This window comes from Sorex fumeus, unplaced genomic scaffold (genome assembly GCF_029834395.1).
Source record: "Sorex fumeus unplaced genomic scaffold, SorFum_2.1 ptg000098l, whole genome shotgun sequence".
Taxonomy (NCBI): Eukaryota; Metazoa; Chordata; class Mammalia; order Eulipotyphla; family Soricidae; genus Sorex; species Sorex fumeus.
In genome coordinates this window covers 84,357,830-84,375,112 of record NW_026606155.1, presented here as the reverse complement: position 1 = coordinate 84,375,112, position 17,283 = coordinate 84,357,830, and the positions used below count along the sequence as shown (strand labels likewise).

Genomic DNA, 17,283 nt, shown 5'->3' with positions numbered 1-17,283 from the left:
AGATGAAATGAAAACATTCTGGGAAAGAATAACACCGTCTACCAAAACTCATCTAGGAAGAAAGCAGCTGCATGACCACTCTGCTCTTAGGCTGAGGTGGCTTTACCTGTGAGTCTGACAAAATATGTAGCTAACATAATACCAACTGCACGAAAAAATTTGCAGAAAACAGAAGCAAGGACACTCTCCCATTCCATTAGATGGTGACAGCATGACCATGATGTCATAACCAGACAAAGATATTCCGAGAAAAGGGAAGAAGAAAACGCTATGTCTCCCCCTTTAAATGTACAAATCAAAGTGGTGAGGATGCATGTTTGTGAGCATTTTTAATGGAAACTGGTTAAGAAGCTGCCAGAGGACACGCCTGTCAGCAGATGTCAGCCGAGTTTGTTGGAAGGATAGAGGAGCAAGGGATGAAAAAGGATGCTTTCTTCTATGTTATTCAGATATCTGCTTGTTTCAGGAGAGCAAAGGTGTGGATTCCCACCCACCTCCGATGGGGCAATCGAATGGTCTTGGAACACGCTTCTGGGGTCTTTACCTTGACGTGGTTTCCTTCTTTGTCGGAGACGAGGGCCACGTAGGTGATTTCGTGATGCCGGCAGTACTCCTGCAATTCCTCCTGGGACTGAAACACACACACACACTGCTAGGAGACAGAGTCTGGGGAGCAACTCCAGGGGGAAACGCTGCACGCAGCAGCATTTCAGAATGAAATTCTACTTTTTTTTTCTTTTTGGGTCACACCTGCCAATATGCAGGGATTACTCCTGGCTCTGCATTCAGGAATCACTCCTGGCGGTGCTCAGGGGACCATACAGGATGTTGCGAATCGAACCTGGGTCTGCCACATACAAGGCAAACGCACTACCCACTGTGCTATCACTCCAGCTCCAGAATGAAATTCTAAACACGCTGACTTCAGGGGCTGTAAATATTAAGCAGAGAATTCAAAGGAGGAGAAAGTCCTCTCTGGCTTTCCTTACTCTCACTATTGTTGGCGGCCATGGACAAGACAACACGTGGGCAGGACAACATGGCTTTTGAGAGCTTCACCCTTGAGGGAAGGTGCCCCAAATCATACAACATGCAAGCATACACATACATGTACACATGGATATGCATGCAGTGAAAAGGTCTTTAAGGGAAAACAAAGATGCATGAGAGGCAGGAAGTGCATGCAGGATGGACCCCAATCACTGGGTTTCTCTTGGGGCCAGAGAGTAGTACAGTAGGTAGGGCACTTGTCTTGCCTATGGCCCACCTAGGTTTGAATCTTGGCATCCCGTAGGGTCCCCTGTGCCCACAACAGGAGTGATTCTGGAGCACAGCCTAGTGTGGCCCCCAAACAAACACTCAGAGGAGGAGTCTGCTCTGTCTGAGCCATTTGCTCTGATGGCTCAGAATAATTCTGAGATGCAGGAACACCAATGTGGACAGCAGTGAGCGGGTGGGCGGGGGGTTCTGTCTCCCTGCTGCACCTCTTCATGCTCTGGGTGCCCGAGAGGATCCCTGTGAGCTGCCTGTGCAGCTGATGAAAATTTGATCTTAAAGACAGGGACTCGAGGTACTGCTTTCCTCACCGCTCTACCTAGAGCAGTGTCAGGATTGTTGGGGGCAGAGGGAGGAGCAGGCCACACACACTCACAGAACGCCTTGGGCCTGTGTGCCAGGATGGCCTACACTTCCTCCCTACCACGAGGGAGTGTGAGGCCTGCCACAGGAAAATGACTCTGCAGACACGACCAATACGGGGCACCAGGGGGTGGATACAGAAGCTGTAGCCTGTGACACACTATGGACTTGGCTGCAAGCAAAGATGAAATCCTGCAGTTTGCTGCGACACGGATGGGACTTGAGGATGCTATGCAGAGTGAAGGGGGTGTGAGGAGGATCACATAGAAGGAGCTTGCTCAGTCTGTGGAGTATAAAGAAATGTTGGGAGGGTATGAAAAAATAATGGCCAGTGGCAACAGTGTCAGCCTATGGAATGGAGTTTGCTGAGGGGTGGCGGTGAGCCGGACCTGGAGACAGTGGTGGGCATTTAATGCCTAAATGATTCCTGACAGTTAGGAGGCAGCTGTGGTGTAGCAATACTGCATGCCTGAAATAACACCCCCAAAGAGTGTTGGAAATCATGGTGTCATAATGAAAACTGAAGCCAATCTCACAAATAACAACAAAGTCAAGGATGTGGAGATGGAAGGTCTTTCTGGACTACCCAGGTGGGCCCACTGCACAAAATCCTGGTAAGAGGGAGATGGGAGGTGTGAGGGAGGAAGAAGATGCCCTGCTCCTGAGTTTGGAGATGGAGGAAGGGACCAGTGAGCCAGGGAGAAGGAGCTAGAAAGAAAAGGAAATGGATTCTCCTCCAGAGACTCCACAAGGAACCATCCTGTCAACATTTGGATTTTGGCATAGTGAAGCTTGATTTTGAGCTTCTTTTTTCTTTTCTTTTCTTTTTTTTGGAGGGGGTTAACTTGGGGGTCTTGTGTTTGGACCATAGCTTGTGGTATTCAAGAGCTACCCCCAGCACTGTGGGGGTCTGTCCTGGCAATGCTCAGGGAACCATGCCATGTCGGGGAAGAATTTTGGATTTCTGAATGGAAAGCAAGCACTTGTGACCGTTGGGCTATGCCCCTGGCCCTGACTCTGAAGCTCTAAACTCCAGAAATACAAGATACTACCACATCTCACTGCATGATTGTTGCCTGTCCATAATCATTACACCTGTTTTGATACTGACATAAAAAAAATTCACATAATGGCCACACCTCAACTTTTTTTTGCAAAAAGACAAAAACAAAACAAATATCTAACTGGCACACAATCCACAATGATTCCGCAGTGAAATGCCATAGGCGTGTGCAGTTTTAAGTTTGTGGTTTGTGGTAATTTGCTAGGAGAGAAGTCAGAAGTGAATAAACATAGTTTCGACAGGAGTGGAGAGCACGGGGACCTGAGTCTCGGAGCACTTTTCTGCTGATGCACCTGCCACTCAGGTGCTTGGCGTCTCCTTACCTGTGAACAGTCGTACATGATTTCTGCTGTGATTCCCGCTGTCCAGAGTTTCTGCGTTAAGTTGATGGCCCTGGACATGGACATCTGGCCAACACTGACAACCAGGAGGTCACAGGAGCTTATTGTAACCTGGATAGGACACAGAGAGGCTGCTTTTAGAGAGGAAAGACGGGGGCCAGCCCCCGCGGGGAAGCAAAGGTCTCCACTTGGAAATAAGACAGTGGAAAAAATGGCCTCTTCTGTTAATTTTTTAGTTTGAGGGTACACTCAATGGTACCGGGGGGCCACTCCTGGCAGTACTCAGGGGACCAGGCGTTCTAGGGATCACAGCCAGGGCTCCTGCATGTAAAGTATGTGCCCTCTGAGTATCTCCTCGGCCCGTCTTTTTTTGGGGAGTGGGTTGGGCGAACCCAGCAGTGTGCAGGGACATTCCTGCTCTGGGTTTAGGAATGACGCCCATAGTGCTCAGGAGCCCTTAGGCAATACTGGGGGATCAAACAGAGGGTGACAGGATGCAAGGCAAGTGCCTTCGCCCCTGTACTATCTCTCCAGCCCCCTGTAGTCATCTCATAACAGAAATTATGGCAACTGCCCAAGACCATAAGAATGACATTCTTCTAGGAAAACTAATCTGGTTGAGGGAAACACAAGGGACAAAGCACTATTTTTAGCTCTGTATGAGGGAAAGGGCCTCTGATGACAACTACAGAATCTCTCATTTACATGGAGCATGACAGACAAGTAAAATGAGGCTAGGGAAGGAGGTGGATGTTCTCCCAGGGACAAAACAGAGTCTCGGTAGAAATTCTATGACTGACATCAAGACCTTGTCTGTCATGGCAAAGAAAATTTCCCCAACTACTAGTCTCGGCTGCTACGACTCCGTGGACCAAATGAAAGACACACGCCCTGGAGAGCTGCTGGCACTCACAGGTTCTTCCATGCTGAGGACAGCAGCCAAGATCTTCTCGATAGCGATGCTGACGCCAATGGCAACAGGAACTGGCCCCAGCGCCTGGGGTCCTCGAAACTGGGGGATCTGTGGGCACACACACAGCTTTGGTTAGGAAACACAGAAGTTACAGAGATTACGGGTGTCAACAAGGAGTGGGCACACACTGCCTGCCACTTAGCCAAGGGCTCAGTGAGGAGACATGTGGACATGTGTGAGAAGTGAGCAGGCACATGCAGGGAAGGGAGCTCGGCAGCCATGAGCCATGTGTGGCGGGAATGTTTGAATGAATGTCACTATGATTCAATACATTGAATCCGAGCTGACTGCAAAGACTCAGAATACAACAGTGAAGATAATACAGCTCATTGATAATAACAACTTTTTTTTTTTTGCTTTTTGGGTCACACCCCAAGATGCTCAGGGGTTACTCCTGGCTCTGCACTCAGGAATTACTCTTGGCTGTGCTTGGGGAACCATATGGCCATATAGGATGCCGGGGATTTAACCTGGGTTGGCTGCATGCAGGGCAAACGTCCTACCCTTTGTACTATCACTCCAGCCCTGATAATAACAATTTGAATGACATGTTGACATAGTATCATGGGTATACTGAATTAGATGAGAAACAATATCAAAGTTTATTTCATTTGTCTCTTATTTGTCAATATTACGTGATACAATTACATATGGGTGTTTTGGTTCTGTACCAAGACTACACAATTCTCCCTATTTCTCATACTAAGGCCAGCAAACAATCTCGGCCACTGTATATAAGCCAAGATAGAAGTGAAGAGAAGCAGAAAGGCAGGGGGACCAGTGGGTAGGGACCATGCCATACTAAGGGGCAAGCTCCCTGGGGCATGGACATGTTCCACCTGGAATGGTGGTTGGGAAAATCTGCCCAGAAATGCCAAGAACCAATAAAACAGTCCCAAGGAAAGCCTGCTCTCTGGCAGAAGACCAAGAAAGGGGCAACCATGCAGAGCAGAAGACTGTTTAGTGTCCAGTGCTGGACAGAGGTTGAGTGCGGTGACACAGTCACCCAATGTATACAGGTCTCCAGCAAGTGGTATCCCAGAAGATTAAGCGGGGAGCCAGGAGATGCCTGGCCATGTCATCCCACTCCAGCCCGCCAGGTAAGCAGGGTCTGGGTCCCAGACTTGCACACTTACACAGGCAGTAACCCCTCACCTTCCCTGTGGTGGGTGCCAGTAAGGCTTGAAGGGGAGCTTGACTCTCCATCTATTTTTACCCCTTCCTGCAGCATCATGGTGGGGGGAGGAAGGGACCAGGAACCTGTCCCATCCTGGGGCTCTGAAGGCTGATGAGAAACTTTCCAAAACGGAAGCGGCAAGGTGGCAACGCCCTCACTCCCAATGGGCACTACCAGAAAACCAAGAAAAGCCCCAGGGTCACTTGAGAATGTCCACTCCCTAACAGAGAGCCCAGTCTCACCCTGAGATCTGAAGAGAGGGCCAGGTGAAGGAGAAAGGACACTCAAGAGATACCAGCACCAAGCCAACTGCCAAGGATCTTACAGCAACCAGGCAAAAAGGGAAAAAAAAGCTTCATCAACGAGCAGCACAGAGATGACAATGCAAAGAATCTGCGAAGCCCCAGAGGAAGCTCTTGAGAGAAATTGCTCAGTCTAAAAGGAAGAGAAGACAGACTAGAGCTCCACTCATGCTGTTCAGGGAGGCGTTGCCCACAGAAAGATAGGAAAGTCCTGCTTCCCCATTTGGCTTTCTCTGATGCAGCTTGCTCTGGCTTGCTGGTGAACCCACATTGTAAAAACCCACCTCCAGATTCAAGAAGCTTGTTCAGGAGCAGGGTGGATTCAAGAGAAAGTCCTACCAAGACACATCGATTAGAGGACAAGGAAAATATCTTTAAAGCACTAGGTGAGAATCCCATTCCTACAGGGGACAAGTCACCTGAGGAATAGTGGATCCGCACCAGAAATGAGGAATCTGGGGTCACCACAACACACCTTCTCTTCATGTTTCTGGGTGCGGGGCAGCTGGCAAATCTAACACTGTGTGATGTGAGTCTGAGTGCACAGAGAAGAATTATTTAAGAACCTCTGTACTATAATATTAGTAATCACTGTAATATCACTGTCCTCCCGTTGTTCATCGATTTGCTCGAGCGGGCCCAGTAACATCTCCATTGGAGACTTTGTTGTTACTGTGTTTGGCATATCGAATACATCACGGGGAGCTTGCCAGGCTCTGCCGTGCAGGTGAGATACTCGGTAGCTTGCCGAACTCTCCGAGAGCTGGAGCGATAGCACAGCGGGTAGGGTGTTTGCCTTGCACGCAGCCAACATGGCCAACATAGGTTCGATTCCCAGCATCCCATATGGTCCCCCGAGCACCGCCAGGAGTGATTCCTGAGTGCATGAACCAGGAATAATCCCTAAGCATCGCCGGGTGTGACCCCCCCAAAAAAAAAACTTCTTAGTAGTTAATATTAGTATTATAAATAAATGGAAATATTATATTTCCATTTATTTATAAATAAATATAAATAAATGAAAGTATTATAAATAAATGGAAATAGGGTGGAAGAACTTAGGGAGGTAAACTTCTTTATCATTTAATTTGGTGTTTTTGCTACAAATTGATACAAATCGAGCTTTCAAATGACCCAGCAATACACTTCTGGGAATATAGCTCAAGGGTGCAAAACAGCACAGAAGAAATGACATCTGCACTTGTATGTTCATTGTAGTACTGTTCACAATAGCCAGGATCTGGAAATAACCCATGTGCCCGAGAATATTTGACCGGTTAAAGAAATTTTGGTACACCTACACAATGGAATACTATGCAGCTGTTAGGAAAGATGAAGTCACGAAATTTGCTTATAAGTGGATGATCATGGAGTGTATCATGTTAAGTGAAATGAGTCAGAAAGAGAGGGACATAGAATGACTGCACTATAAAGCATCCTAATATGAGTCTAACACCCAAGGCCAGTAGAGACAAGGGCCAGGAAGATTGCTCCATGGTTGGAAGCCTGCCTCATGAGCTGGGGGAGAAGGCAGCTGAAAAGAAGGGATCACTAAGTCAATGATGGTTGGAGAGATCGCTCAGGATGGGAGATGTATGCTGAAAGTTGATAAAGGACCAATACAGATAGCCCCTCAGTATCTGTATTGCAAACCATAATGCCCCAAAGTAGAGAGTGAGTAAGAGGGAAACTGTCTCCCATGGAGGCAGGGAGAGGGGTGGGGAGCGGGAGGGGGGAGGGATACTGGGGATATTGGTGGTGGAAAATGTATACTGGTGGAGGGATGGGTGATTGATTATTATATGAATGAAACATAAACATGAAAGCTTTGTAAGTGTAGCTCATGGTGATTCAATCAAAAAAGGTAAAGGTAAAAGGTAAAGGCCTTCCCGTTAATCGTCGATTTGCTCGAGCGGGCCCAGTAACGTCTCCATTGGAGACTTTGCTGTTACTGTGTCTGGCATATCAAATACTCTCGGTAGCTTGCCGGGCTCTCCGAGAGGGGCGGAGGAATCGAACTCGGGTCGGCCATGTTGGCCGCTTGTAAGGCGAACGCCCTACCGCTGTGCTATTGCTCCAGCCCAATCAAAAAAAGAAAAAAAAAATTGGGTGTTTTTGGGGGGTGGGAGGGTAGGTTTTGAGTGACACCTGCGGGTGCTCAGGTGTCACTACTGACAGTGCTCAGGGGACCAGGTGCTGGAGTAAATTGGGGTTGGCTGCTTGCAACAAGCACCTTAACCCTTACATGATCTTTAGCGGCTACATTCTATACCATTTGAACCAGAAAATGTCAAGACCAGTCGATCTCTGTGATGAACAAAAAGCTCTGAGTTTTGCTTGTGGCAGTTATGAAGGGAGCCTATACGTGTACTTAATGGTGTATCAATGTCCAATGCCTATTCTCATATGTAGTTATGCCAGGCTTAACCAATGGAGGAAACTGGATGAAGTGTGTATAAGATCTCTCTGTATACCTTTGCAGCTTTCTGTAACCCTTTGTTTTGTTTATTCATTGTGTTCTTTTTTGAGGGGATGCCATGCCCAGCAGTGCTCAAGGGACCATGTGGTACTGGAGATAGAACCCAGGTCTCACATGTAAAGCATGTGCTCAGCCCATGGAGTCCTCTTTGATGAAACCTTTGTGTGTGTGTGTGTGTGTGTGTGTGTGTGTGTGTGTGTGTATTGGGCCAGACCCAGCAGTGCTCAGGGGCTACTCCTTGCTCTGTGCCCTGGGGTGACTCCTGTGTGTGCTTGGGGACCTTAGGTGATTGGAAAGATGCAAGGCAAGCACCTTCACCTCTGTACTATCTCTCTGCCGAATCTGTTGATTTGAAAGAAGGGGTCAGAGGAGAGCCCTGTTGGCAGAGCACCTGTGCCTTAAGGGCCTGAGGCTGAGTTCCCCAGCACGGCCCCACACGCTGAGCACAGCCCCAGTGGTTCTGCCCTCTGGTTTCTGGGGCCGCAAGTGTGCGTGATCTCCGGCACACCACAACTGAGTGTCTAAGAGCTCTGCAGCTCTGAGGCTGTGACCCAAGTGAGTACTGCACGTGTGTGAGCACCGCGACCAAGTGTGTAATTGCTGGTCAACATAGCAACAGCCACAAAGGGAGGTGAAGAACAGAGAGATTTTTGTTCTGGTGTTGGGGCGACACCCTGGGGTGCTGAGGGGTTATTCCCACGCACCCCAGCCCTTCGTGCCATCTCCTTGGCCATCTCCCGCAGTAACCCAAAAGTGGGAATCATGACAGATGCGGGTCACATGGCATTTCTGTGTCTCGATGAAAGATACACAGGTGCCAGCTCCATCAGAGCAGTGGCTCGATGTTTCTCCAGGTACGAGAAGTGTCAGAGCCATGAGCCAAGGAAGCTCTAAGACAGGTGCAGAACAAACCCACAGACTAGGGTGCCACCAACTCACCAGCAGGTCGTATCTGCCGCCAGCTGCCAGGATCTCTGACACGGCCCTGTGCCTCCGGCGAATAAAGGCCACAAACTGGAAGATGAGGCCGCTGTGCTGCTGCACCTTGTAGACCAGGCCCAGGTTGACCAGGACCTGCGAAGGGGCAAGGCTAGTCAGACACGTCAAGTGCACAAGATTGGCAGAGAGAAACTCGCTACAGGGGCTGGAGCGATAGCACAGCGGGTAGGGCATTTGCCCTGTACGAGGCCGATCCAGGTTCTATTCCTAACATCCCATATTTTCCCCCGAGCACCGCCAGGAGTAATTTCTGAGTGCAAGGCCAGGAGTAAACCCTTTGCATTGTCAGGTGTGACCCAAAAAGCAAAAAACAAAACAAAACAAAACAAAAAAAAACAACTTGATACAAGCCCTGGCGATCACGGTAGTGAGAGAGTCATTGATTTCACAGAAGCCAGATGTGCAGTCCAATCTGGCCTGTCAACTGTCACTGCCACCTGCCAAGGAAGAGAAGCTCCAGACCAGCTGAGACCCAGGTGCTGACAGCGGGAGGGACCACTGTACACTGGAGGTCATGATGCTTGCAAGGAAATCCTGATGGGAGGCAAAAATTATCATAGAGATACTCAGTGTTCCAAAATGTGGAGAGCAGAAAAAAAAAATAGAACATGGCTGGCACCAAGGAAAGACTATCTGGGGCTGGAGTGATAGCACAGCAGGTAGGGTGTTTTCCTTGCATGCAACCGACCTGGGTTCAATTCTCAGAATCCCATATGGCCCTCTAAGCACTACAAGGAATCATTCCTGAGTGCAAAGCCAGGAGTAACCTCTGTGCATTGCCGAGTATGACCCAAAAAGCCAAAACAAAACGAAACAAAAAAACTGGAAAGACCACCCATTTCCCCTCAGACTACCGGGCATGCTGCAGAACTGGGAATGCCACCACTCCCATTGGAGATCCATTGCCAAACCTGTAATTTGATGCCAAGTTTCTTCAGCAGGCCAACAACCTCCTCCAGATCTTTCAAGCCGTACTTCACCAGCTGCGCAACGCCTGTCTTCTGTTTCGTCAGGGAATTGATAGTTGGCATTAGATCCTGCAGCTCTCCCTTCTGCTCAATGAATTTGTAGAGCCGACACAGCTGCCAAGCAAAGGGTACAGTTATCTTCCACACCTGAGAAGACTCACTTTGCACTGGGTTTTGTAACTTTTTCTGTTTGTTTTTTTTTGGGGGGGGCCACACCTGACAATGGTCAGGGGTCACTTCCTGGCTCTACGCTCAGGAATCACTCCTGGAGGTGCTCAGGATGGACCATCTGGGGATGCAGAGAAGTGAACCCAGGTTGGTTGCGTGCAAGCCAAACACCCTACCTGTTGGACTATCTCTCTGGCCCCTGCACTGGGTTTTGTATACATGGGGTGGTGGGGGAATAGGAAAGAGCTTCTGCACCTCCCAGAGGGGTGATTTAGTGCTCAGGGGTCATTTTGACTTTTCCCATAACCCTGAGGATTATCCCTTTAGTTCTTTGCTCTTCTCTGTTTGCGGGTCACACAGCAGTGCTCAGAGGCTACTCTCAGCAGTGCCCTGGAGGGCCATGCGGTGCTGGGGACAGGACAGAGGTCATTGTAAGGCAAAAAAAAAAAAAAAGTTACTCCCTAGACTATCTTTCTGGCTCCCAGCACTTTTAATTCAGAGCTTAGAAGGCACTTTGCAGATATGCCAGTGAGTTTCCTTCTTTCTTTCTTTTTTTTGATTTTTGGGTCACACCCAGCGATGCACAGGGGTTAGTCCTGGCTCATGTACTCAGGAATTACTCCTGGTGGTGCTTGGGGCACCATATGGGATGCTGGGAATCAAACCCGGGTTGGCCGTGTGCAAGGCAAACACCCTATCCACTGTGCTATCACTCCAGCCCCACCAGTGTGTTTCTTAAGTCAAACACACTTAAGAGTTCATGCTATCTGTGGTGTGAGCAAAGACTCTGTTATATATTTTCACACCAGAACCGTTTCTCTTAATCTCCTGCACTCTTGCTACTTTCCATTATGACAGACACACCAGGCAGCAGGGAAGCACAGTGCAGTGACCTGTCCCAGTAGGACACAGACTTGGCAGCAACTCCCTCTCCTTCCTGGGCTGCTCCTGCAGGCGGCCTCCTGGGTCCTTCCTTCCCTTCCATCCTCTTCCCCCTCGATCCCAGATCTTGCCAGGAGGGGGCAGTGTCAGCGAGGATCTATCTGGGGGTCGTGCCCAGTGTCCACACAGCAGAGAAAAAAGAAATAATTGTGACCATATAAAGCCACGAAAAGATACGTGCTAAAGTGCAGATTACCAAGACATAAGATCACGGCTATAGTCACGTTCCTGGCAAGCAGAACCTGGTTCACTCAGTTACATGAGTGAAAATAAAGCTTCACAGGGTTTAGCACTATAATCACAAAGCACTTGCATTGTTGGAGTGGAGTCTCACCCCAGGTGCTGGACGCCAAGCAAGGCTGCTGCTGGGGTCTGGTGGTACCATCACCGAGTCCCCCCAGTAAGCAGTGCTGGCTGAGGGAACTCCAGTTTTTCCCTGGTGTGACGTGTATGCTACCATTTTAGATCATCTCCCTAGACCTCTCTCCTTTCTTCATGGCTTTCTAATTTTTATTTTTCATTTTTTAAAAAAAATTGGGGGCCACACTCAGTGATTCTCAGAAGAACCAGGGCTGTTCACATGCAAGGCAAGCTCCTTAACCCTGTACAAGGTTTCTCATCCCATCCCCTAGTGGCTTAATTATTGATTAATCAATGAATTAATGTTGGCTTTGGAACTATAGCTGCTGATGTTCAAGGGTCACTCTGGCTCTGCACTAGAGAATCACTCCTCGTGGGGCTCGGGATGTCAGATATGGGATGTCAGACTGAACCCATGTAGGCCATGTGCAAGGCAAGAGCTCTACCCACTGTACTATCTCTCTAGTCCCTACTTAGTGTTTTTTTTAAAGGCCAATATGAGCAAAGAAGTTGAATTCAATCTATGTTTTCTTTAACTGACACTCCCTCCCATCCCTGACACCATGGCTGCCATACTGCAGGTGCATAAAACACCAAGTGACTCCACCTGGCCTGCTTCCAATCATAATTTAATAGATTCCATATGTGAATTTTTTTATGCTTCCTGCCAAATTCCATCGTTATCAGACCAAGGGCTAGAGAGGTTCTGGGAAAGCTAACAACAACAAAACCCCCCAAAAAACAAAATGAAAAAACACTCTTCGTAGATAAATATTCATAAAAACATACAAGATCCCTACTGCTGTTCAATGATTCAATTATGCGTGGGTTCTGGTGCTAACAGTCGGGAGCAATTTGATGCCTGGAGATAGAATACAATGAACCTCTTTACCCTGTAAGATTTACTCCCTATCAGGGCTTGGAGTGATAGTCGGGTGCTGCCTTGCCCAGGTTTTATCCGGGCCACCCCTTGAGAGTGCTGGGCGCCCAACTCCCCCAAGTTCACCAGAGCCAGAGTAAGTTCTGATACCTCCAAGTATAGCTCCAAAAAAAACAAAAAAAAACAATAGGATTTACTCACTGCTGGATTTACTCACTGCCTAAGGCAGCAAATGGAGGATTTTAGGGGTTGGCAATGTACCAGAAAAGTAAGAGCTTTCACTCAACTCTGAGGTGGTAGAAGGCTGGTGGGGGCAGGCTTGGGGGAGACACCCAAATGACGTTGCAGTGCTCTGTGCCTCCTCCCAGTGCAGAACAGAATCTAGTTCAGAAGAGGACAAGGAGTTCTCGCTCTGCTGGGAAGGAGCCTCTACCAGGCAGAGCCTTTGGGATTTTTTTTTTCTTTTTGGGTAACACCCAGCGATGCACAGGGGTTATTCCTGGTTCGTGCACTCCGGAATTACTCCTGGCGGTGTTCGGGAGACCATATGGGATGCTGGGAATCGAACCCAGGTTGGCAGCATATAAAGCAAAGCCCTACCCGCTGTGCTATCGCTCCAGTCCCAGGAGCAGCCTTTTGGAGGGGAGTGGAAGCAGTGTGTGTGTGTGTGTGTGTGTGTGTGTGTGTGTGTGTGTGCTCATTTAGGACCGAGCACCCGAAGGCTTTCTTGGTCCTGGCCCTGGCCCCGCCTCCTTGTGTCCCCTGACCCCTGAGGTTGCCATGCAACCAATTAACACTCCAGGGAAAAATGGTGTCTACCAGGTGACAGGCAGGGCTGCAACCAGCAAGAATGGGATGGGGTGGGGGGGGGCCTGGGGGGGCGGGGGAGGGTGCATTTTCAGGATATCAGAAAATTACAGAGCAAGCTGTTACAGCAGCCAGAGAAAATACTCACACTATTAGAAGACAAGGACAGATTACAGAATTTAGCTTCCACTTCTCTCCTCGTCAGCTTCTCTGTCTGATGGAGGAGAAAAGGTAACAATGAAGGCTCACCGCATTCGGCCCTGAATTCAGTACAATTTCTGAGCTCCTCACAGTTAAGCGCTGTCTTCTTTTTTGGACAAGATGTTCTTAAGCATCAAGGGTGGATTCGTATTGCGACAAAAACCTTCTCCCCACGCGCCTCCTGCCCCTGTGTCCCTGCCAGCTAATTCCTGTAATTACACATAAAACTCTGACTCTGGTGGTTTAAAATAGGATCAGCCCTGACCTTCCGGAGAATGAAAAGAGGGGCGCCGTGCCCCCGTGGAATGGCATGGTAGCCCCAACAAGGATGAGGCTTCCCGTTGTGGGGGTGGTGGGGGCGGGGAACGTCACTGTCCCAGGTTCCTGACACAGAAGCCTGAGGTGGAAAACTTAACAGGCCAAACTCCTGTCTCATACTGGCAGATGGGCTGTGACCGTGGTGGGGGGCAGGAGAGGGTTTGAAGGCAAGGAAGCCCGGAAGCCCCTCTGCTACCCCCTGGGTCCCCTGGGTCCCCTGGGTACAGTTTTTCCTTGTCACTGGCTCCCAGCCATGCACTTTGTGGGCAGGAAGAAACCTCTCAGAGACACACACTGAGAGCCACTAGACTACTGATTTGTCCTTATGAGATGAGGGGAGGAAACGACAGCTCAGGAGGTCAGCCCGTTGGTGTCAAGTCCAGCAGGCCTGTTCTGCCTTCGCCACCCTGCATGGTGGGTGGCGAGAGGCCTTGGGATGGAATCTCTGGGATGGCTCTGAAAAAACCACATTTCACAAAGCCAACAGTTCTGTGATCCGTGGGTGTTCTCCTGGACAAGAATCGGCATGCGCCTCCAAAGCGGACACCAACACCCCTCCCGGCCCTGCGTGTGCAGAGACACAGGCAGCGGGAAGGTGGTGGTGAGGCAGGCCCCGCAGACATCCAAGCTACTCTCCCCTCCAATTCAATCTACCTGAATCCATCAAGAACTTTCCTGAGGAGCGCAGGCAGGTGGGAAGCATTCTTCTTTTATTGTTTTTGTTTTTGAGCCACACCCTGCAGTGCTCAGGGATCACTCCTGGAGGGCTTAGGGGATCCTATGGAGTGCTGGGGATTGAACCTGGGTTGGCTGCATGCAAGGCAAAGGCCCTACCTGCAATACTAGCTCTCCAGCCCCGAGAAGCAATATTACTATTATTTTTGTGTGTATGCTGTTGTTTGTTTCTTGGTCTTTGGGCCACACCTGGTTGTGCTCAGGGATCAGTTCTGATGGTGCTGAGGGACCATATGTGGTACCAGGGGTTGAACCCAGGCCAGCTGTATTCCCTGCTGTCCCCTCTCCAGCGCCCACCCCCCCATGTCTTGTTCTTCACCCTAGCGTGTCTTTTCACGCTTCTCTAAACCAGGGGGAGTACCAGCACCTGTGGCGGACTCAGTCCATTCACGTCAAGAGCTTGGAACGATGCTGGGCTCTGGGACAGGTGGTAGATAATGTAATCGGGGCCAGGGAGATAGTTCAGGGGTGAGGGCACATGTCCTGCAAGCCCCCAACTGGAAGCTCCTGAGTATTCTGGGTGCTTGCATTGAACCCCCAGGCCAGTTACCATCAGAAGTGGTCCCAGGGCTTTGTGAGCACCCCTTGGGAGTCCCTCATCCTCCCATATTGACTTTGACTTTTGCTCTTTGGGATCATACCTAGCGGTGCTTGCAGCTACTTCAGGCTTGGCAACTGCTCTCAGAGATTCTGACCGGGGACATGTGGTTCAGGGTTTCCCTGTGCGAAGCACGGGCTCCTGTCCTCTGAGCATCTTCTGGGCTCACATGTGAGAGAATTTACTTTCCCCTTGCCATGGAGCACGGAGAGTCAGGTGGTTGGGATTACCATGGAACTTGCGTGGCCCCAGAGATTCAGCTCCCCCCTCCCCCGGGTGCTTTCTGAGCCACTGGACCATCTATTCAGGCCCTCTCTTGCCACCTCTGGAGGACCCACCTGGGGGATCAGAGAACCAATGCACAACCTTGAACTTGCCAAGTAAGTGCTTAAAACCATGGAGCTACCTATTAATGGTAGCCACTCAATGGTAGCCACTTTTTTCAAAGTAATTAATTTTTAAATTGAATAACTGTGTGATACACAGTTACAAAGCTGTTCATGATAGCATTTCAGTCATACAATGTTCCAACACTCTATCCCTCCACCAGTGTACATTTTCTGCCACCAATTCCCAGATTTCCCTCATGCCACACTTCCTCCTCTATGGCAGGCTCAGGCTCTCTCTCTCTCTCTCTCTCTCTCTCTCTCTCTCTCTCTCTCTCTCTCTCTCTCCCTATTTTAAAAAATTTCTGACAAGTATTGGAACCAATTGCTTAAGTAATTTTTTCCTTTGGCCCCATCTAGCAGTCAGTGAAGCAACTTGATGAAGCAATTCACCTTAGAGGTGAAGCAATGCAATCTTTTAAAACCTTAAGATACTTTAAATATCCTACAGGCCCCCAGCAAAAGGCGGCTTTTGAAGAGAAGCTCGGCCAGTGCTTGCTAACTACGTACATACTCAAAGCCATTCAGTTCTTTCACTTTGGAGAAATGAAGACAGGAGTCAAACTCCCAGCTGAGTTTTGTGGTTACATCAGAAGGAAAGTGCTCTCACACTACGATTATCCTTCAATATCGAGTCAGGGAAATGAAATGCTTACCACCGCATCATACAGAATCACGTAGACTTGATTGAGCTTATCTTCTGGGATCCCGCAGTGCAAGAGTATTGCTTTCAACAACATGGTGTGATTCAAGTAAATACTGTAATTTCTTTCCTAGGATACAGAAAGAAAAAAAGATTTTCATTACACACACACACACACACACACACACACACACACACCTTAAATCTAAGATCTTACCAATTTACCATTCTAATATAATATAAGGAATGACCTGTATTGCCTTTGAGCTTCTCTTTACCATTGCGTAGTCTAAGTGCAAACTGGAGTTTATTAATTTTTTGGCTATATTTTTAAAATTAAGGTAAAGGTAAAGGCCCTCCCGTTGTTCATCGATTTGCTCGAGCGGGCCCAGTAACGTCTCCATTGGAGACTTTGTTGTTACTGTGTCTGGCATATCGAATACTCTCGGTAGCTTGCCGGGTTCTCCGAGAGGGGCGGAGGAATCGAACTCGGGTCGGCCATGTTGGCTGCGTGCAAGGCAAACGCCCTACCGCTGTGCTAAATTTGGGTTTTTTTTGGAGGGAGAGGGGCGCACCTGGAAGTGCCCATTAGTTACTTCTGACACTGTACTCAAAAATCTCTCCTGGAGGTGCTCAGGGAACCAAATGGGGTGCCAGGGATCAAACCTGAGTTGGCTGCATGCAAGGCAAACGCTCTATGCTGTCCTATCACTTAGACCCTTTCATTTATATTTTTGGGCCTTAACTGATGGTGCTCAGGGCTCACTTCCAGCAATGCTCAGGGGACCATGTGGTTCTGGGGATAGAATATGGGTCTCCAACATGCGAAGCATATGGTCCAGCTTCCAGCCACCTCCCCACTCACTTATTACCCTATTAAAATAAAAAAATAGGACAGTGGGGTGGGCGTTTGCCCTGCACACAGCCGACCTGGGTTCAATCCCTGGCACCACATATGGTCCCCTAGGTACCGCCAGGAATAATTCCTGAGTGCAGAGTCAGGAGTAACCCCTGTGTATCACCGGTGTGACCCCCCTCCCCCCCAAAAGCAAAAACCAACAAAAAATAAATAAAATTAAAAAATACTTTAGCCTTCAGCTAAAATAAAAGCCTGGGTGGGTGTACACAGACCTCCAAGAGGGAGAGGAGCTGATTCAGGAATAACCAACTTATAAGCTCTGGTGGTAGGACTGTTATCTCTGATCTGGTGAATGAATAAGCTTTCTTTTCTTTTTCTCTTTTGCCTTTTGGGTCACAACCGGCGAGGCACAGGGGTTACTCCTGGTTCATGCACTCAGGAATTAC

General features: G+C 48.9%; 1 protein-coding gene across 1 annotated transcript in view; it reads right to left on the bottom strand.

Moving 5' to 3' along the window:
• EIF2AK4 (eukaryotic translation initiation factor 2 alpha kinase 4) overlaps window positions 1-17,283 on the bottom strand; it is a 109,713-nt gene that overhangs the window by 15,182 nt on the left and 77,248 nt on the right. The window contains exons 26-32 of the mRNA XM_056133372.1: window positions 15,992-16,108; window positions 13,246-13,311; window positions 9,884-10,054; window positions 8,913-9,047; window positions 3,956-4,063; window positions 3,025-3,153; window positions 545-631 (exon numbers count right to left, since the gene is read on the bottom strand). Coding sequence (XP_055989347.1) covers window positions 545-631; window positions 3,025-3,153; window positions 3,956-4,063; window positions 8,913-9,047; window positions 9,884-10,054; window positions 13,246-13,311; window positions 15,992-16,108 — 813 coding nt within the window. The remainder of the gene's footprint in view (window positions 1-544; window positions 632-3,024; window positions 3,154-3,955; window positions 4,064-8,912; window positions 9,048-9,883; window positions 10,055-13,245; window positions 13,312-15,991; window positions 16,109-17,283) is intronic.